The sequence below is a fragment of the Cokeromyces recurvatus genome (assembly GCF_025118155.1).
Source record: "Cokeromyces recurvatus strain NRRL 2243 chromosome Unknown BX663scaffold_19, whole genome shotgun sequence".
NCBI classification, from domain to species: domain Eukaryota; kingdom Fungi; phylum Mucoromycota; class Mucoromycetes; order Mucorales; family Mucoraceae; genus Cokeromyces; species Cokeromyces recurvatus.
Genome location: NW_026251405.1, coordinates 128,364 through 148,373, shown reverse-complemented (window position 1 = coordinate 148,373; position 20,010 = coordinate 128,364). Strand labels below are relative to the sequence as shown.

Sequence of the window (20,010 nt, the reverse complement as noted above, 5' to 3'; positions counted from 1 at the left end):
AAGGGGGGACATTTAATTAAATGTGAAATAGTGAATACAAGAAGCAATTTTTAGTAATTTCATAATTTATTAAATTCAGTTGAAGATGCTCATTACATTAATTAGAAGAACTATTGAATAACTTGTCTACTTTTAATAAAATGCTTTTATTGATTTTAGCTAAAGATACATCATAATTGCTTACAAAGTGTTGAACCAAGTTCCAGCTAATAATATGTTTAAAATCGAACAATAAAAGGTTAAATGAAGAACTTTTTTTTTTCTTTTATTAAATGATATATATTATGTTAGGCAATCCATAGCTTGTAAAATTTAATTTTGTCTATGTAGCATGTACTTTATAATATTGAGCAATTAGAAGACTCTATTTTTGGTAATTTTCTTTTTCTATTTGATTATGAATCAACTCAGGGAATGTTTAATTTTCCTTTTCTCAAAAATTACTTTGAATTATGACTCTATCATACAATTTTAAACACAAGTGACTCAATAAACGTCAGCATAGTAATAAACATGTAGAGCCTTTTTGTTTGTATACGTTCACGTTCAGAATAAATAGAACGGACCAATTAACTTGATAGTGACTATAGTGAATAACCTACAAGCACCTCAGCAATTTCTATTCTTTTTTTTTTTAAGAAATAAACTAGATGATACAGTTATAAGCGATACATTATTAATGAATCAATATGTCTATGTATAATGATTTATTACTGGGTATGATGTACAGTACAAAAACTTTAAGCAATGACTAATATTTAACATTGTTGGCTTAACATAGTAATATTATATTTATCCGATACTATTCCTTTTCTTATTTTACAGTTACTGATATTACATAATTATAAATATGCATTGAACTGTTGATCAGATTTTTATTTTTGGCAATAATTTTAATTTTTTTTGCTATAACTGGTAAAAATGCAGTAAAATACTTAATTTCTAAGGTGCCTGAAACCAAAAAATTAAGTACCTTCCTGGTTATATAAAATATTTAGATATGGCTTTATTTGAAAATTTTTTAAAAGTTTTTCCCTAACGATTAAACAAAAAAAAAATGTTGAAAGAAAACAGATTTCAAATAAAATACTTGGATAACTTGACCACTTATAGTCTTACATTTTTAATACAAACAGTATAAAATATTATTTAGTCTTTATATAATGTATTATTTATTTTATTTTATAAAATTTATTAACATTACCAAAAATAAAAGTTGCAAAAAAAAAAAAGAAAAAAAAATTTGTAAGGGTGCCAAAAATTTTTGTATTTCATTGGATGATATTAGCATTCCGTCTTGAAACTATCACCTCGAAGGTACTCATTTTAAACACTTGTAATCCGATTAAAAAAAAATGTATAAAAATTGAATGATAAAAAACATTTTTTTCTTTTTTTTTTTATATTTATTTATTTATTTATTTATTTATCGTTAAGAAAGGCTCTTTGCTTATTTGTTAGATTAGAGCCGTAATTATTATTTGAATTATTTTTCTTTATTGTATTTTTATAATAGCAAATGCCTTCTTTACGTTTAAATTGGAAACTATTATTTATATTTTGTAATTTAGTGGCCTTTTGCTTTGCTCAAGATGGTAAATTTTGACAGCTTAATAATAATAATAAAATGTTACAATAATTAACAAGAATGAATAGATAATTCAAATATACAGAACGAATGTGCAGAAGAAAAAATTACCAACTATAATATGCCAATGCGAGTTGGTGCTTTGTTCATTATTCTCGGTACAAGTGCTTTTGGTAAAGATATAAATCATGCTTATTTGTTCTCCCTTATTTTTGAAATTTAACCTTTATTATTTAAAAAAAAATAATTAATATAGGTGTCTTTACTCCTATCATATTACATAGAATCTCTCCCTACAGTGAAGGCAGCATTCGAGAATCGATATTAACAATGGGAAAATTCTGTAAGTTAATGTAACAAAAAAATAGATCTAGTAACTAACTTGCTTTTTTGTATATATGTATATATATATGCACATCAATAGTTGGTACTGGTGTTATTTTAGCTACTGCATTTGTTCACATGTTACCAGATGCTTTAGATAACTTTGCTAGTCCATGTTTGAGTGAAGGATGGCAAAGTTATGGTGCCTTTGGTGGTGTATTTTGTATGATTTCTTCATTTGCACTTCAATTGTTAGAGCTAGCAGCTGTTAATAATATTGAAAAGATCCGAGCTAAAAGGGCAAATGAGAATGCGTCATTAGATATTGAAAAGACACATAAAAGTGCATCTTTGGATAGCAGATCTACTGACCTGACAGCAAAAGATTTACCTATTGATCAGTCTACATGCGATGAACATCCTCACGATCACGTTCATAGTGCAGGATTATTTGAAGATGAAGAAGCTTTTAAACATATTGGTACAATTATATTAGAACTTGGTATAGTCATGCATTCCATTATTATTGGTATTACTTTGTCAAACACGGATAGTGATGATTTTATTACTCTTTTAATTGCACTTGTTTTCCATCAGGTAAAAAAAAAAAAAAAAAAAAAAAAAAAAAAGATATATACAAATATACAGAAATGTATTTAATAATCTTTTATTTTTTTTTTGTTGATTAGTTCTTTGAAGGTGTTGCGTTGGGTACACGTATTAATGATATGAATATTAAAGGTTGGAAACGACCTGCATTAATGGGATTATTATTTATTTTAATGACACCTATTGGTTGTGCTATCGGAATTGGCATTCATTCTTCTTTTAACCCTAATTCTTCTTCAGCTATTCTCTCGAGCGCTATTCTTGATTCACTTTCTGCTGGTATCTTGCTTTACAATGCCTATATTTCATTAATGGGCCAAGAAATTAATCATAATACTGAATTCCGTAAAGCTTCCTTCTCTCGACAATTTACTTGTTTCATTTCTATGTATTGCGGAGCTGCTTTGATGTCGTTGATAGGCAAATGGGCATAAATAGTAGTATAAAGAAAACGCAATTATATTTAATTTTCTATATGTACTCATTCTATATATCATCTAAATCAAGACACAAGACATACATATTATATACATATAATTTTCATATTTTCATATTTATATATTTATATATATATATATATTATACCATTTTAACAAGAAGGCCCCTATTTATTTACCTTTGTAACAATACATTTACAGATATTATTTATTTTATCTTACTTCAAAATAAACAGCTGCTTTCTTTGAAACACATTACTCGCTATTAGTTCATCATAGTATATAAAATTTACTTTCCGCTTGTGATTTTATACTAGTACTAGTACTAGTACTACTACTACTACTACTACTACTACTACTACTACTACTACTACTACTACTACTACTACGACTACGACTATTACTACGACTACGACTACTACGACTACGACTACTACTACTGTTATTATTATTATTATCATTATTGTGTATTATACATTTTTTTAGTATGTATTAAAACTTGTTTTAAACCTATTCAGATAAACATACAAAAAGGAGAATGTATGATTTTATGTTAAAAAGGAAAGGATAAATATACAGTTTCAAATAAACTCACTTTATTTCCCCGCCTCTAAAATACGGAGGAATTTGAAGAAGTTAAAAATAAATACATATTCATACATATAATAAAAAAGAAGAGTGTAGTAGTATTACTTAATACAGATAAAAGCATTATTTATAACTATTGGCTTTATTATATCAACCTATTTTACTAGAAAAGTAAACGAATATGTGTAATTATATCCATTATCTTTTTTTTTTTTTTTTTTTTTTTTCCGTAAATACAGTTAAAGTAGTAGGGAAAGAATGTTACAATAATTAACTTGATATGATTTACCAAAAATGTTTTTTGTTTAATCAAGTTTATATTAATAAACTTTGCTTCACAAGATTATCTTTAAGTCCTATGTAAACAAAAAAGCTTCAAGTTAATAGTAGAAATTAGCTTTTAATTAGTCAAATTTTGTATATATGAATATTCATTTTTTTTTTTTTTTTTTTTTTTTTTTTTTTTTTTTTTTTTTTTTTGTTGCTGCAGTTTCTCTTTCGTGACGCGTATAGTATGAAAATTTTAAGTTAAAAATAATACTAATAAAAAGTCTTTTTTTTTTCCCTTTACTCTTATCATTAACTTTAGAAGAGGTTTAAAGAGAAAGTTATTCGTACGTTATAAATTCATGTTTCCTTCTATAATAAAAGAAAGAATATATTTTAAACATTAACTTTGTTTTCCTAATAGTTTTAATTCAATAATAAAATGACGACGAAACCAACTACAGAAACTCTCTTATTGAGTAAAAAATTATTCGAAGCAGGATATAACAGTTTATCAAATATAAATAACGCCATGCAGGCCATGGAAAACGTTGAAATTACAGACGATTCAGTTTCAAAAGCCTTGGCAATGATCACCAGAACACATTCTAAACTTCAAGGAAGTACAGAAGCTCAAACATGGAATATTGAAAACTTTGTAAAAGCTGTATTTAAGAAGGTATTTTTTTTTCAATCAATATATCTTTTTTATTTCTCACGATAAAATAACATTCAATTATTAGAATCCTAATCTAAACTGGATTACTGTCTTTGCTAAATTAGATCAAGTAGAATTTATGCTGTATGATCCAAATGGGTTAAAAATACTCGTTACATCTTGGAAATGTTGTAGAAAGGTAATGTATAAAAGGGAATTGTGAGTAATTTAAGTTTATAAATGTATTGTTATATTAGGATGAGCCTTTCCCTGTGCACATATTCCTTCAACCTTGGATGCATGTTAGAGGTCAATTAAGTGTATTATATCACATGGTTTATTGTTCAACTGATTTATTAGATTTAAATCAAACGGCAACAAAAAAAGTGATTCCAGAAGATGTAATTCCTACATTGCCCATCAGCTTACGTCAGGCTGCAAATCAGTTAGCTTCACAGCAGCTAAACTGTTTTGGTTTATTAGAAGCAATTATGGATTTAGCTGGTACAGCCGCTTCTGAGGATGTAAAGGTTTTAATGGATAGGTTAGCTATTCAAGCTCCTGAGTTGCTTATGATTGGTTTGGCTCAAATTCAGGTATATTACTATCAAGTTGAATAATAACAGTTATATTAATCTATCTTTTTTATTGTTATTATTATTTACTATAGCCTACCAAAAATGAATTACATCGCTTACTCTTACCTAAATTATTAAATATCTTTCTTATCGGTCATGTAAATTCTCCTCTTGTTATTAGATTACTTTGGCATGTACAGCTTAACTTTTTATTGGAAGGCTTCTTTGAAATGTATAAGAAGGACCCTACATCTATTTCTCGCATTTTAGATATTTGTCAAGAAGCAAAGGTAACAAATATAGATATATATAAACAAAGCGAATAATAATAATATATAGAACCATAGTAATAACTATTATTCATGTAGATTGTGGTTCATATATTGAAAACAAATATACCTTTCTTTACACTTGATCTAGCTTCACTCGCTGCTCGTAGACAAAATTTGAATTTGGAAAAATGGTTATTGGAAAGATTAGCAAAAGATGGCTTTACCTTTTTTGGTGCATGCATAGATTTTCTGGAAAAGAAATGTGCAATTGAAATGGCTCGTCAATCAGGCGCTAATGTCATTCCTACTTTGCAATTATCCATGGATGTCATTCGTATTTTTTTCAGAATTTTATCTGAAAGGTAAATTTCAATTTATAACTATATTTTTTTTTTCAGAAAAAAACAAAAACAAAGAAGAGCTGTTGTGTGTATATTAACTTACGCCTTAAATTCACAACAATAGATCTTTGCCTACAATTGAAACAGCAAAATTAACCAAGTTAAGTCAATTGTACACCCAATTGTACCCTCAGTTAAATGAAAATCGATTTCAAGCAGATAAGAAAATAACAGGAATGACGGAGACTGCTACTAGCAATAATACTATAAACACTACTACTAATCCTATTAACGAGAATGAACGAAATTATTCTGAAGAAGTAGAAGAAATGGTTCGTTTATATTTTGAGAGATTATATACAAAGGATATTAGTCCTAGTAGATTTGCTTCTGTTTTGAAAGCTTGCCGCACATCTAATGATCAAAGACAAGTGAATTTCTTTTCTTGTACAACTCATACTTTGGTAAGAATACATTAAAAAAGTAATCAAGATATAAAGCTATAAACTAATATATGCATATATTTATGTATTATATTTAGTTGGATGAAGCTCGTTTTTTTAACCAATATCCTGAAAATGAATTAATGGCTACTGGCGAACTTCTTGGTCTCTTAATTGATCAGCATCTTATTTCATTTTCTCAATTGCGTATTACACTCAAACTTATTTTAGACGCTCTGAAGCATCCTGTAGGATCAAAAATGTTTAACTTTGGTATTCAAGCTTTGATTCAATTCCGTGGTCGTTTGTTTGAATGGCCTCAGTATACACTTCTTTTATCGAAAATTGAAGGATTGCGTGGATATCCTACTATTGTAGAAAGTATTGCTATCACTTTGAAGCAATTGGCGCAAAAGGATCCTGAAGGAAAAATGATGGTTTTAACGTCATCTTCTTCTTCCTCAGCATCTTCACCAAAAACATCTTCATCTACACTTTCGTCCGTTACTCCTTCTGGAGATTCTGGAAACACTGCTGAACGATCTGCTGATACTGCACCCAACGTAACTACTTTATTACAGAGCTCATCAAAGCAAACATATGATAATCCACCTGATAAAATACAGGAACGTGTTTCATTTTTGATAAACAATTTATCTGCAACTAATATGAAAAGTAAAGCGACCGAATTGAGAGAACTGTTACAAAAGTCAACTTGGGGATGGTTCAGTCATTATCTTGTTGTTAGACGTGTTAGTATTGAGCCTAACAATCATGAGTTATACTCTGCCCTTCTCGACGAACTTGATATACAACCCTTAGTAGATACTGTGATTGAAGAAACCTATGCTAATATTCATTTATTATTACAGTCAGATAGTATTGTTAAATCTTCAGCTGATAGAAATCTTTTGAAGAATATGGGTACCTGGCTTGGTCGATTAACAATTGCTAAAAATAAGCCTATTCGACATAAAGATTTGTCTTTTAAGGATCTTCTTGTTAGCGCTTATGGGAAAAATCAACTTGTAGTTGCAATTCCTCTTGTTTGTAAAGTTTTACAACATGCTAGTAACAGTAAAATCTTTAAGCCCCCAAATCCTTGGCTTATGGGCTGTTTGAAACTTCTAGCAGAATTGTATTGGACAGAAGGACTTAAATTAAATTTGAAATTTGAAATCGAACTTTTGTATAAAGCATTGAATCTTGATTTGAACGAGATTGAACCTACATCCTTATTGAACAAAGGTGGTCCTCCTGGTATTGCTAATGTCTCAAATAAACCATCGTCAATTGTTGATAATTCTCCCACTGCCTCTCAAAAGTCTGTCCCTGTTTCTAATAAGGCTATTCTTGATGGACAAATTCATCCCCCTCCAATGAATAATACTCCTAATCTTCCTTCCGCTCAAAATGCTCGTCAAGAAATCGATATTATTCCTATATTAGCTAAGCTTCAGATCAATCCAGCTATTGCCCAATTAATGATACAACAGCCTATCATTAAATCTACTGTTTATGCAGGCATTTCTGAGGCATTTTATGAAGTGGTACCTCCTATTATAGCTACTTCTGCCAATATTGCCTCTATATCCACTAAAGAAATGGTTCTAAAAGACTTTGCTACGGAACCTGATGAAACACGTTTGCAACGCGCAGCACATGCTATGGTTCAACCTTTAGCTTGTAGTTTATCAGTTGTAACTTGTAAGGAACCCCTCTACAATGGTATAGTCACAGTCATTTCTAATAATCTAACTCAAAATGGCCTCCCAAAACAACTTTCAGAGGAAATTGCTTCAACTATTGCCAATGAAAATATAGAATTACTTTGTGTTTATGTTGACCAATTGACAAAAATAAAAGCCCTAGAAGATATTGATCGTGGTTTGGCGCCTGCTTACGCTAGTCGTATCACATTCCGTAAACAACATCAATACCAGAACACGGGCGAACGCTTTTTTGATGTTTTAAGCTTGAATGGTGCGCCTCATTCTGTTCATTTACCCAATATTCTACGACCTGCAAATGGTGTTAGTCCTGAGCAAGTTCGTCTTTATGAAAGCCTTGATCAAAGGTCTTATCTTGCAATGCAACAACAACAACAACAACAACAGTTATCACCTGCCGTTTTTCATCCTGAGGTTATGAGTCACCCTATAGTGCCACCTCAACCCTTTGTAGGAGGTGAATCACCTAATCCTCTTCTTGCAAACAGTGCTCCAATGTTGAATGCCAAGTTAGAACAAATGCTATTGGAGTTAGATCGGCTCATTCGCCATTCTGGAATTACAGCAATTTCTCAGTTACCGCCTAATCATGATATTTGTTTATTAATTCGTCAGACACCTTTGCTCATTTCACAAAGCCCCTCACCATTGCAAACTATGATTACATTTGTAGAAAAGGTTGTACTTATGTTGTATCAAAGTAATACAGCATTTGCTTTAGAAGTATACACAATGTTCCTTCAGTCCTTGTTTGAAATTTCAAGCGAAGTAACGAAAGAGACATTATCTTGGTTAATATATGCTGATGATGAACGTAAATACAATGTGTCAGCGGTAGCTATGCTTATTCGATATGAACTACTACCTTTAGAGGAATACGATGTTCAGCTAGCTAAACTGATTAATGCTAAGGCTGATAGTGTTATAGAATATGCTACTAGTTTAATATCTACTTGTTTGCTATCTCAAACACCTATCACATTCCTTGAGGATCATATTCTAACAGTTTCCTCTTTGTATAAACTGGTTAAGAATGATGAAGCACCTGCAAATGTTGTGGCATTGATGAATGATCTTAGAAAGTTAGTCGAAGAGCCTTATAAAGATGTTATTAAACAAAATATAGATTGTCTTGAGCTTCGTATGCTTTTAGCAGAATGGATTCGTTTGTTTCAACATCCTATGGCTACTGATACCATTTTCACAACTTTGGTGGAGCGTGTGTTGGAAATTAACAAGACTGAAGAGCAACGTTGTTTCTTCTTTAGAATTTGTACTGAGACTTGTGTTAATCATTATCTTGCCTACCGTTCAGTTAGCACAATTCATCATCGTCGTATGATTCATTTGATTGATTCATTTACAAAATTGATAATAGCTATGGTCACTACTGAAGAAGAGAATTCAGATATCAAGAGCAAGGTGAAACTTTTGAATAATGCTTTATCTGTTATCATTTTGGTATTATCTCATCATCATGAGAGCAAAGGTGTAGATTTTAACCAAAAGCCGTTTTTAAGATTATTCGCTTCGATATTCAATGAAATTAGCAAAATTCATACAAAGCCGCTTGACACCAGTACGCTAATTACTTTCAGGTAGTTAAAAGATTGTTAAAGTTTGATGTGTTTGTACTTGTAACATTTATATATTTTTTTTTATACTCTTTCTTTCTCTCTTTCTTTTTCTTTTTTTTTTTTTAGTGATACTTTATACACTTTACAGCCTAGTAATTTCCCAGGTTTTGCCTTTTCATGGCTTCAGTTAATTTCAAGTCGATCTTTTCTACCTCAGTTACTTGTTGCTAATGATAATAATGGAGCATTGTTATGTCAAAAATTGATTCACGCTTTACTTAGATTTTTAGGCCCTCTTTTGGAAGAACCAAAGCTTTCTCATGCAACAAAAATGTTTTATCGTGGCACACTGCGTGTTTTAGTTGTCCTCTTACACGACTTTCCCGAGTTTTTGTGTCGCAATTATATTCTTTTTGCACAAGCTATTCCTCATTCCTGTGTTCAAATCCGTAATTTGATTTTGAGTGCTTTCCCTCGGGTCATGCACTTGCCGGACCCCTTTACACTTGATCTCAAGTTATCTGTCCTACCTGAATCTTCTGAAGATCCTGTTTATGATGAAAGTTATGTATCCATTTTAAATGAAAACGACTTTAAATCAAAAATCGACGATTTTGTTAAGAATAAAAACTCCACAACGTTCTTTTCAGTATTAGAAAAACAAATTGGATTCAATACTGATCATCAACAACAACAAGAGACTACAGTTGAAGATATTGAACGACATAATATCAATCTTCTTTGTGCTTTTGTTTTGTATATTGGTGTCAAATCATTGAAATTAAAAGAGGTTGAACTTGAAGAAAGCCCTGCAATCATAGCTTACAATTATCTATTGTCTAAATTGGAACCAAAAGGTAAAAAAGAAAAAGAAAAAAAAAACCCTTAAATTAATTGTTATGTGTACATTTAGGCCGATATACACTTTTAAGTGCAATAGCTGATCATTTACGATACCCCAACAGTCATACTTGCTTCTTCAGTTCTACCCTTTTATTATTATTTTCTAAACATTCTGAAGATATTAAGGAACAAATCACTCGAGTTTTACTAGAAAGGCTTATCGTTAATCGTCCTCATCCTTGGGGTTTATTAGCCTCCTTTATTGAACTTATCAAAGTGCCAAAGTTTTGGGATCATGAGTTCATTCGTTGTTCTCCTGATATTGAAAGGTTATTTGACAATGTTTCAAGGTAAAGAAAAAGCAAAAGGCTTTCTTTTTTTTTGTGTGGTATTAAACTGTTTTTTTTAATAGATCAATTAAACAAACTCCAATCATCAATGCATAATTAAGCTATTTGCTTATTAATACGCCTAATAAAATAAAATATGAAAATGCGTGCTTTTTCTTTCTTTAATAAGTCATGTTTTCTTTGAAATATTGTATATAAATGGTGGATGGTATGCATATGACTTTAATATAAATACATTTATAAAATTAACACAATATAAAAAAGAAAAAAAAAAAAAAACTCGAAGAATTATATATATGTCTATTATTATTCTTGTTATTATTAAGTCAAAATTTCAACACCAGTTTCAGTAACAAGAAGAGTATGTTCAAATTGAGCAGAACGTTTACCATCTTTAGTTGTAGCAGTCCAGCCATCAGGCCTATATGTATTGAAATAAAAAATGTTAATCTGTTGTTTTCTTTTTTCTATATTAATCCTATTCTTACCAGAGAACTTCTTGATGAACGCCTTCACAAATCATTGGTTCAATAGTAAAGACATGACCTGGTTTACAGACACCAATAGCCTTATTATCTATGATTATTAAATGTTAAGCAAAGAAAAGAAGAAGAAAAGGAAAAAAAAAAAGCCTTACTTGCATAATGAGGAACATTAGGTGCACAGTGGAATAATTGATTAATACCGTGACCAACAAAAGAACGAACAACTGAGAAACCATGTTTGGTTGCATGATCTTCAATAATTTTACCAAAATCACGATATCTCATACCGGGCTTGACTATGAACAGAGTCAGCTTCAAATGACATTAACCATCTATCTATTCTACTTACCAACAGCAATAGCCTTTTCCAAACATTCACGTGTAACTTCAACCAATTTTTTACCTGTTTCATCAACATTACCAACAAGGTAAGTAGCATTACTATCACCATGAAAACCGTTATAGAAACAACTAACATCGATATTAAGAATATCACCATCCTGCAAAGGTCTTTGATCAGGTATACCGTGACAAATAACTAAATGATACAAGGGGAAAGAAATGCATAAGTTTAGATAACATATAAACATATACATTGAAATTTGTTCTTTGTTTACCTTCATTTAAAGAACTATATTATTATTTTGAAAAAAAGGAAAAAAAATGAGTTTTCTTTCTTTCTTTTTTTGGTAATATAAAGAGCTAATCTTACGTGCAACATGATTTAGGGAAATAGCTATAGTTCAAAGGGGAAGGATAGGCACCACGTTCAATAGTAGCTTCGTGAACAATACGATCTAATAAGATTTATAACCAAGTTAAGCAATTCACAATCCTCTTTAATAACCAAAAAAAAAAAAAAAAAAAAAAAAAAAACCTTTTTGCTCTTACCAATTTCATCAGTAGTTATACCGATACGGATTGCCTTGGCTGCAATTTCGAGAACTTCACGAGTAATCTAAAATAGTATATATTTAATCATCTATTTAATGTATAATTATAATACGTTACTTACTTTACAGGCTTTTCTAACTCCTTCGATTTCCTCTGGAGTCAATACTTTAATATCTGTGCCTCTAGCCATATATTCAGACTTTGAAATACCTAGTACATGGTGTTAATAAAATTTAAAGATAATAAATGCTTAAAGAAAAACATACCAGTTTCTGCATAATCAGGTCTAGCAATTCCCTCAGGAACAACACGGCGAGGTGATAGAGGGTAAACAGCACGGAGAGGGCCTGTATATTTAAATGTCTTGAAAGGATCATAAGGTGCTATATAGAGAGAGAGGTGGTTCTTGTTAATAAAAAAAAATTGAATTTCCTTCAATGTTACTATTTACATTTTGTGTTTCCATGAACAGCCTTATGAGCTCCCTAAAACAATTGTCAACATGTATGAGAAGCGTTAAACAATGCAATAAACTGAATCTTTGACATCTCAACTTACCCAGCTTTTTTTAAAGCAATCCTGAGAGCAGAAAAATGATCCCTCGGATTTACCTAATTTAAGACAAGTAGGGCATTGGAGATGAGCTTCATTTTTACAATCAACTGCTGAACAGGATGGCTTTTCTGACATCTTATTTTTATTGTGTTAAAAAAAAAAAAAGATGTATGTGTTTTTAAATAGATTTTTTTTTTTTTATATTAATATCTTAAATAAAGGTAGTCACGAAAATATAAAAAAATAAATAAACTTGCTGCATTACTTCTATACTTCATTAGCCATTCATTTGTCTGTTCATAAACTCGACTACCTCTTTTATCATAAAAAGAAAAAAAAAATTCTACTTCTATTTTCATCATATCCAGGACAACTATTTCTCGATTGGCTTCTTTTACTCACTAATTGTGGCATAACTACAATTTTTCTTTCCTTTACCACTTTTTTTTTATCCTCGGTTTCCACAAAGAGAGTTTTTTTTTATTTTTATTTTAATGATTGGACTGCGGCAATTTTAATGTTGTATTTAGTATCTTGTGCTCACTCTAGACAAACAAAGGAAGTGCCACGAAAGGATATATTTATCATTCTGTAAGATATATACTTAATTTCCTTATTTATACTTATAAGATTATACATAGCTTGAACAGAGAAGAAAACTGTACAATAGATGTATAAACGAATCTAATGTTTGAATATACTTTTGATTTACCCTATAGGCTATAATCATTGAATAACTAATTTGAAGCCTTTAATTTTTTTTGTTTTTTAAATTTTAATCAAGTTTTATTTTTAGTTAATACTCATTATGGATAAATGTCATTTGAAAGGTACATTCATTTATAAAAACTTGAACTATTATAGTGAGTAATAGAAGTAGAAAAAAAAAGTCATTTGTAGACACAATTAGATATACATGTATACTTTTAAGAAAAAAAAATACAAAAGAGTAGTTACATGATCTGTAGATTATTGAAATAGACTACAACTTTATGAATTCTTTTAATAGCTGAATTAGAAATAATAGTTACATAATCTATAATAAGTTCTAAAAGCATAAAAAGAAGAAATCCCGGTTTTCTTTATTTAGAGGCCTTTTCCGTAAGATCTATAAGTCTTTTCAAGCCTAAAATCCAACTTCCATGATTTTCATAATGAGCGGTCATCAATTTAGTATGAATTTCTAAGGCTTTAGTATATTCACTTGATTCCAAAGCTATAATAGTCGTGTTATATATATGTGTGTATTATATACTCTGTATTATGTGATAAGAAATATATAAAAAAAGGAATATATACATACCTTTGGATAACGTATACAGTAATTGGGATACCTGTTTTGTCAATTGATCATCTTCTAATTCTTTTAATAAATTGTCAATTCGACGAATAGTGTCATCTACAATTCTTTTTTGTGGACCATTCTATAATTAAGAAACAATGTCAATAACTATATCCACATGTTTATTTCATATTTTAAATTGCTGAATACATATTTACTTCAAATGCTGTCTTGCATAGTTCTATTTTATTTGATAATATTATTGAAATTTCTTGTTTGTTTAAATCGTGATGTGTCTCATCCGTTATTTGATGAAAAATCTATATTCATTATTTTGTTTTGTTTTTGTCTTAAAACGTTACTAATATAATCATCTTTTGAACAAATACCTTTTTTGGAGGATCATTCTAATTGTACATGATTAGTTTTGTTAACTCATTTATAACTGAAATTGTAGAATAATAATAATAAAAAAAAAAGTTACCCAATGGTTCTTGATAACTGCCGTTCTAAAGTCTGAAGAAGGGGGAGCAAGTGATTTATTAAGATTTGATGAAGGAGGTGGAGGTGGAGGTGGAATAGATCTTTTAAAAGCTGTAGAAGAAGTTGGTGTTAGAGATGTCATTTATGTTCTAGATTTCCCATATTAAAGAAAAAAGGAGTTGTAAAAAAAACACAAATAAAAAATTGAATTTATAACTGCAAATTTAAAATCAGTCATAATTGACATTTATTATATACCTTGGACCTGAAGATTTTGAAAGAGCATATCTCAGGTTGGAAACAAGAGGAAAGAGAAGAAAACAAGGTTATATAATCTTTTCTCCCCTCCCCCGAAAATCCTTTAAGAAGGTTTGCATCCTACTTTAGTAATCTAGGCCATAGACCCTTCTATATTCTTGATCAAGGGTCTTACATTGGGTAAGTGGCTCAGTTTGAAGCTAATCTGATTGTCAGTCGTTGAGTAGAAGGCTTGGGTGATGTCTTAGCTCCACTTGATAGTGTTCTCTCCATTGAGAACTTGACCGAATAACCAATGAATACATTCTTGACTCTTAAAAGTGAATTTACATTGATATAATGTATGAGGCTTAATAACCAGAAATAAAGATTCTCTTGGTAATGCTCATAGATAGCTTATATATATATATATATATATGGTGGGAGTATAAATGTTCCCTAGAAGCTGATCTGAGTCAGGAGTTACTTTGAGCTCAGAACAATAGTTCTTCTGAAAGTGAATATTAAAAGCAACGGTAATTGATAGCAGCATATTTGAGTTTCTTGAGCACATACTGATTTCTTGATATTGAGGCCTCTAGTCTTTATCTACTATTAAGATGGTTTTAATAAATATAACCGAGAAATGAATCAAGTTTTTTTTTTTTTTTCAAGCGCAGGTACAACATACATATCACGAGAACCTGCATAATCACCAAAGTAGCAGCTGATGCAGTACTTATGAAAGTATTTTAACACGTTCACGTAACCATAAATAAGAAGTACTCGAATTTGATGATTGGGTGGGTTTATCTCCTTCAAGTAAGTTGACTTCAGTACTGACCTTTGAAAAGTATTCTCTCAAAAGACCCATACTTAGGGTTTCAAAAGCCCTGATAATTATGTAGGTAGGTTTTAATCAGGGTTCTCCTCTATGAAATTTAGTAATGAGAGGAAGTAGTTTCTTGTCCTTTTTTTTAAAAAAAAGGTATCAGATCACCTTTTATATGCTATTGTCTATAGAATTTATCTATTCTAAGTAATGGGCTGTATTATAAACTGAGATCACACTCTCTACAAAGGAAGTGTCCTCATCATAGAGCCTACTTATGATGTTTACCAAAATCGAGGATAAGCCCAAAAAAAAAATCTCCTAAGGGTCTAAGTAGGCCTTTAAGAGAGGACCCAAGAAGAGAGAGATCTTTTGTTAAAATCCTGATAGAGGATAATTTAAATGAACTTCTTGTAGTGGAGGGCGTTATTCTTATGTTTTCAAGTAAAATAAAATATTTACAATACAATACAAATTGATCTGAGATTTAATACAACTATTGGAATTATAATGTATATTTAACAAAAAAAAAAAAAAAAGACAATGCTTTTTATTATTATTGTTTCTCTTTAGGCTAATAGGAACACAATGCAAACAGTTGGTCCACCAGGTACGAATTTACAGCAATATTATATTTTAAACAATCAAACTGATTTTTAGTAATTCAGGCTTTTATAATGTACCAGTAACGAAGTTTTTAATGATGCTAATAAGCTCTTTTTCAATTTTGGTTTCAATTTTGAATATAAAACAATATTTTCATTTACAAATTACACCACACATTACTGAGCATCATCAAGTAAGAAGAAAAAATAAATAAATAAATAAATAAATAATACTTGCAAGACTAGTTCTTTTTTGTTTTATTAATATTGAATTATATATGAATAGATTTGGAGATTAATGACTTCACACATGGCGTTTGGAAATTCAAGCGATGTCTTTTTTGGTTTATTACTATTGTATACGTTGCGAGTTATTGAAAGGCAATATGGTTGCGCAAAGTATATTGTAAAAATCCATTTTTGTTCATTTGCTTTGTGTTATTTTATTTTATTTTTTTTGTATTTATACAGTGCTTATCGTAGGCATTTATTTTTATATCAGCTTTGATATCAACTTTATTGGAATTGAGTGTTTTAATGATTGGAGCACGATTTGGGTTAAAACAGATACCAGGAGGACCGTAAGTTGAAAAAAGAAAAGTAAATCAAGGTAATACTTATTTTTATATATGTATTAGCTATGCTATTATCTTTTCTATATTATATCAATATTATCGAATTATTCCTGTTACATATCGGTTTCGAGTATTTGGTATTATTATGACCAACAAGTTTTTCTTATATGTCTTGGCATTACAAATGGCATTATCACAATCATTTTCAACTGTTATACCTGCTGTATGTGGTATATTTTCTGGTGCATTGTATAGAACAGATATTGTTAAAATTAAACGATGGCGGTTTCCAGTTCTGTTACAAAGGTTAGCAGAAAGATTTATAAAGCCCTTTCTTCTATCCACACCTATTGCTCGATCAGTAACTGCTGTACCTGTTCAACGACCGTTTGTAGCAGGAATAGCATCCATGGAAAGTCTTGTATCAAATGGGTTAAGAAATAATAGAAGAGCAACAAGAAATTCCATTGACAGTACAAACTCGGAGACACCATCCGCTACTGCCGCCGAAGGAGCACCCTCCGTAAGAGTAAGTGCTTTATATATACAAATATAGATAAGGGATCAAGCTATTATGTATATATTTATGTACGTATGTGTTTATTTGTATTTAGGAATATCTTGATACAATAACTGGTAGAGATGTTACAGGATCAGATTTAGAACCTCCTTCACCGGAGTATACAAGAATTTTAATGACCATGTTTCCAGATCATCCAAGAGAAACTATTACTCGAGCATTGTCATCAGCACATAATAATTTAAATAGAGCAGTTGAAATTATGTTGAGTACACCAGCTCCCAATGATATAATTACAGGAAATAGTAGTAGTAGTAGTAGTAGTAATAGTAATAATATTAATCATGGAAGATTATCTTAAATAATAGTGTAGTATATAGAATATTATTACTTGTAAATAATATAGTATTGTTTTATAGTTTACTTGAAACTCAGTAATGTTATGTAACATAATAATAGTGATGTGTTATAGACCATGATAGCTATATATTATAAAAATAAGCTGATAAACGTATACATACATATTTTAATAAATAAACATAATGAATCAAACAGCTATAAAATGTAGATAATGATATAAATATATATGGCTCTCTCCTTTTTTTTTTCTTTTCTTTTCCCCTAATCATTAAATATGTATATAACAAAAATATATATACATGTGTATGTGTGTGTGCTGTGCACTGTGTATATTGATAAATGTCTACATTAAAACACAGCCACATCCAGCAGTTGGTTCTGCGAAAGGATCAGGATTCCTATTGCCCCATACTGAAGGTATCATCATATCTTGATTTGTTTGACAATATTCAATAAGACTATTGAAATAAAAAAATAAAATTAAAATAATCCATCAAATAAATCCCTAATATTTTTATTCACTTACGATCGACTTGCTTCTGAAACTGGTATACGAGATATTTCTAATTGATCTTTTAACTTTCCATTTAATTCTAATAATTTCCGAAGTTTTGCTTCTGCTATTGCTTGACGTGGCATTATTTTTAAAATAAAAAAGGAAAAAAAAAAGAAAGAAAGAAAGAAAGATTTTTTTTTTTAAGAATAAATCTTTAGAATTTAAGGAGTAAATAACAGTAGTGGTAGAAATCAGGGGGTGAATATAGTAGTAATAAATTATTTAAAAAAAAAAAAAAAATGTCAGATAAAACACACACATTTATGAGAACAACAACTGGTCCATTTTTTTTTTACTGTAAATCCGGTTTTAAAGTTGTATGTATAAAAACAAAACAAAAAAAAAAAGACCATTTTTAGGAGACAATGAGTTGTACACCTTTTGCCAAAATGATGTCGCACAATAAAAATTTAAGCTGTCGCACCATTAAAAATAAAGAGTGTCGCAGCAATTGAGATCAGTTTTTTTTTCTAACAAACAATTTACAATGAGTTTTACATTTTATTTTAAAGATGGGTCAGGAAACATTGTCGACGAAAATGGCAACGATCCTATGGACATTATTGAGGAAGAGAATCTATTTAAGTTGGAAGAACTAACGTCTTACAGCGTATATCTCACTACAAAAAAATAAAGCTGTAAGCAACGAAGACGCCCTAGTTCCTGAGGCAAAGAATCGAACGAAGATAAAAAAAAAAAAAAAAAAAAAAAAAAAAAAAAAAAAAAAAAAAAAAACCGTCTAAAATAGCTAATGAAAGCTCATCTCTCAAAGGAAATCGTGTTAACAATGATATTAAAGCTAATGCTGTTCACTTAGTGGACATTCATCCTAAAAACAGCGCCAGAGCAATTGCTTTGCAGTTAAAACTGGAGCCAAGAACTGTTCAAAGATGGTATAAGAGCTGGAAAAATGATCCTGACTCACTTTTTAAAACTATTGGTCGACCAAGAATAATTGAACCTGAGGGAGAACTGGCAGAGGCAGCGAAGGGTCTGGTAACTGACTTCTATTTTAAACAGCCTACTGCAACTGTTGATCAATTGATGGACCAGTTGACTAAAAATTTTGAAGACTTTTTTCTTTCGAAGAGAACTGTTTATCGCTACCTGGCTGATTTATGGATTTTTACTTTGAAAGGAGTTCAGTTAGAGTCAGTTGAGCGAAATACGCCAGCTTGAATTTTAACAAGAAAAGAATAGGTGGAAGAACTTAAGAAAACGGGCGTTGATTACATGAGAAACTGTGTATTTATTGATGAAGCAGGTTTTAACGCAAACTTGAGAAGGTCACAGGGTTGGTCATCAAAAGGGAAACCTGCTACAGTTAAGGCTCTTACGGTTAGAGCCAACTCTGTGTCTCTATTTTAGGTGCCATTTCTGCAAAGGACCTAATCAAAGTTTGTTTAAGAAAACCTTGTTGTATACAACCATCTTATTACATACTAGAAAACTTATATATAATATCGATGTTTAAATGAGTATTTATGTTAGAGCTCAGACTTAACACATAATACCAATCACATATCTTTTTTTTTTTATGGAGACCAAAATGGCTCGGATGTTTATTAGTGAAATATGAGAAAGTCACATTAAAGTTTTTGATATGCGTTTTTTAAAAATTTTGAATTTTTTTTTTTTTTTTTTTTTTTTTTTTTTTTTTTTTTTTTTTTTTTTTTTTTTTGTAAAGTTTAGATGGTAATAAAAAATAAGTTGTATCAAGGGACGAGAGACCAAGATATACGACTAAATGAGGGAACAACGAGGTGGAATTTAAATCGAAAAGTGAGGAATTGGAAACGGAGACTTACCTGCCGTTAACAACTGTTCACGGAACGAAGTTAGTAAAAGGGATCGAGCAACAGATACCACTGTTGTTGTAACAAAAGGTTGCTCATGGAAGATAAAATTAAAATGAGAACGCCAGATGGCAAGGAGTGTGTGGCCGATACAGACGGAAGCTGGGAGTAAGTTATCATCCCTGGAGTCAGGGAATTTCAAAGCGAAAATAGCCGTTGTTAATA

At 30.3% G+C, this 20,010-nt stretch overlaps 7 protein-coding genes across 7 annotated transcripts; 4 read left to right on the top strand and 3 right to left on the bottom strand.

The window, feature by feature from the left end:
- Positions 1–1,918: 1,918 nt before the first annotated feature.
- BX663DRAFT_531946 (Zinc/iron permease) lies at positions 1,919–2,955 on the top strand (the record flags this gene model as incomplete). Its single annotated transcript, XM_051530416.1, has 3 exons — positions 1,919–1,931; positions 2,013–2,509; positions 2,602–2,955. The coding sequence occupies 3 exons, from the start codon at positions 1,919–1,921 to the stop codon at positions 2,953–2,955; spliced, it is 864 nt and encodes a 287-aa protein (XP_051381115.1).
- Positions 2,956–4,803: 1,848 nt separating this feature from the next.
- Positions 4,804–10,609, top strand: BX663DRAFT_437926 (CCR4-Not complex component, Not1-domain-containing protein; the record flags this gene model as incomplete). The annotated part of the gene is made up of 7 exons (XM_051523254.1): positions 4,804–5,067; positions 5,142–5,339; positions 5,418–5,683; positions 5,787–6,126; positions 6,204–9,433; positions 9,539–10,269; positions 10,326–10,609. 7 exons carry the CDS (start codon positions 4,804–4,806, stop codon positions 10,607–10,609), a joined length of 5,313 nt encoding a protein of 1,770 aa, XP_051381114.1.
- Positions 10,610–10,926: 317 nt separating this feature from the next.
- BX663DRAFT_438082 (methionine aminopeptidase, type I) lies at positions 10,927–12,174 on the bottom strand (the record flags this gene model as incomplete). The annotated part of the gene is made up of 8 exons (XM_051523261.1): positions 10,927–11,026; positions 11,094–11,181; positions 11,243–11,386; positions 11,440–11,628; positions 11,708–11,721; positions 11,803–11,887; positions 11,982–12,048; positions 12,106–12,174. The coding sequence occupies 8 exons, from the start codon at positions 12,172–12,174 to the stop codon at positions 10,927–10,929; spliced, it is 756 nt and encodes a 251-aa protein (XP_051381113.1).
- Positions 12,175–13,329: 1,155 nt separating this feature from the next.
- Positions 13,330–14,464, bottom strand: BX663DRAFT_515036 (uncharacterized protein). The gene is made up of 5 exons (XM_051528377.1): positions 14,306–14,464; positions 14,211–14,228; positions 14,040–14,141; positions 13,843–13,963; positions 13,330–13,755 (listed from the first exon to the last, which is right to left on the bottom strand). The coding sequence occupies exons 1-5, from the start codon at positions 14,444–14,446 to the stop codon at positions 13,622–13,624; spliced, it is 516 nt and encodes a 171-aa protein (XP_051381112.1). The 5' UTR covers positions 14,447–14,464; the 3' UTR covers positions 13,330–13,621.
- A 1,471-nt stretch (positions 14,465–15,935) lies between these two features.
- On the top strand, positions 15,936–17,453 carry BX663DRAFT_515028 (uncharacterized protein). The gene is made up of 6 exons (XM_051528376.1): positions 15,936–15,983; positions 16,042–16,172; positions 16,265–16,384; positions 16,462–16,559; positions 16,617–17,082; positions 17,168–17,453. The coding sequence occupies exons 1-6, from the start codon at positions 15,962–15,964 to the stop codon at positions 17,432–17,434; spliced, it is 1,104 nt and encodes a 367-aa protein (XP_051381111.1). The 5' UTR covers positions 15,936–15,961; the 3' UTR covers positions 17,435–17,453.
- BX663DRAFT_515026 (G-protein gamma-like domain-containing protein) lies at positions 17,320–18,106 on the bottom strand. Its single transcript, XM_051528375.1, has 2 exons — positions 17,960–18,106; positions 17,320–17,891 (listed from the first exon to the last, which is right to left on the bottom strand). The coding sequence occupies exons 1-2, from the start codon at positions 18,070–18,072 to the stop codon at positions 17,777–17,779; spliced, it is 228 nt and encodes a 75-aa protein (XP_051381110.1). The 5' UTR covers positions 18,073–18,106; the 3' UTR covers positions 17,320–17,776.
- Positions 18,107–18,311: 205 nt separating this feature from the next.
- Positions 18,312–19,608, top strand: BX663DRAFT_562465 (uncharacterized protein). The gene is made up of 3 exons (XM_051531973.1): positions 18,312–18,589; positions 18,748–19,129; positions 19,190–19,608. The coding sequence occupies exons 1-3, from the start codon at positions 18,477–18,479 to the stop codon at positions 19,355–19,357; spliced, it is 663 nt and encodes a 220-aa protein (XP_051381109.1). The 5' UTR covers positions 18,312–18,476; the 3' UTR covers positions 19,358–19,608.
- The last annotated feature ends 402 nt before the right edge of the window (positions 19,609–20,010 follow it).

Coding starts and splice junctions, on each gene's coding strand:
- BX663DRAFT_515036 (XM_051528377.1), bottom strand. CDS start 14,446: ATGACATCTCTAACACCAACTTCTTCTACAGCTTTTAAAAGATCTATT. Junction 13,964..14,039: donor TATGCAAGACAGCATTTGAA/GTAAATATGTAT, acceptor TCTTAATTATAG/AATGGTCCACAAAAAAGAAT. Junction 13,756..13,842: donor ACTGTATACGTTATCCAAAG/GTATGTATATAT, acceptor CGACTATTATAG/CTTTGGAATCAAGTGAATAT.
- BX663DRAFT_515028 (XM_051528376.1), top strand. CDS start 15,962: ATGCAAACAGTTGGTCCACCAG. Junction 16,173..16,264: donor ACATTACTGAGCATCATCAA/GTAAGAAGAAAA, acceptor ATATATGAATAG/ATTTGGAGATTAATGACTTC. Junction 17,083..17,167: donor AAGGAGCACCCTCCGTAAGA/GTAAGTGCTTTA, acceptor ATTTGTATTTAG/GAATATCTTGATACAATAAC.
- BX663DRAFT_515026 (XM_051528375.1), bottom strand. CDS start 18,072: ATGCCACGTCAAGCAATAGCAGAAGCAAAACTTCGGAAATTATTAGAA. Junction 17,892..17,959: donor GTTTCAGAAGCAAGTCGATC/GTAAGTGAATAA, acceptor TTATTTCAATAG/TCTTATTGAATATTGTCAAA.
- BX663DRAFT_562465 (XM_051531973.1), top strand. CDS start 18,477: ATGAGTTTTACATTTTATTTTAAAGATGGGTCAGGAAACATTGTCGAC. Junction 18,590..18,747: donor TTTAAGTTGGAAGAACTAAC/GTCTTACAGCGT, acceptor AGCTAATGAAAG/CTCATCTCTCAAAGGAAATC. Junction 19,130..19,189: donor GGATTTTTACTTTGAAAGGA/GTTCAGTTAGAG, acceptor AGAAAAGAATAG/GTGGAAGAACTTAAGAAAAC.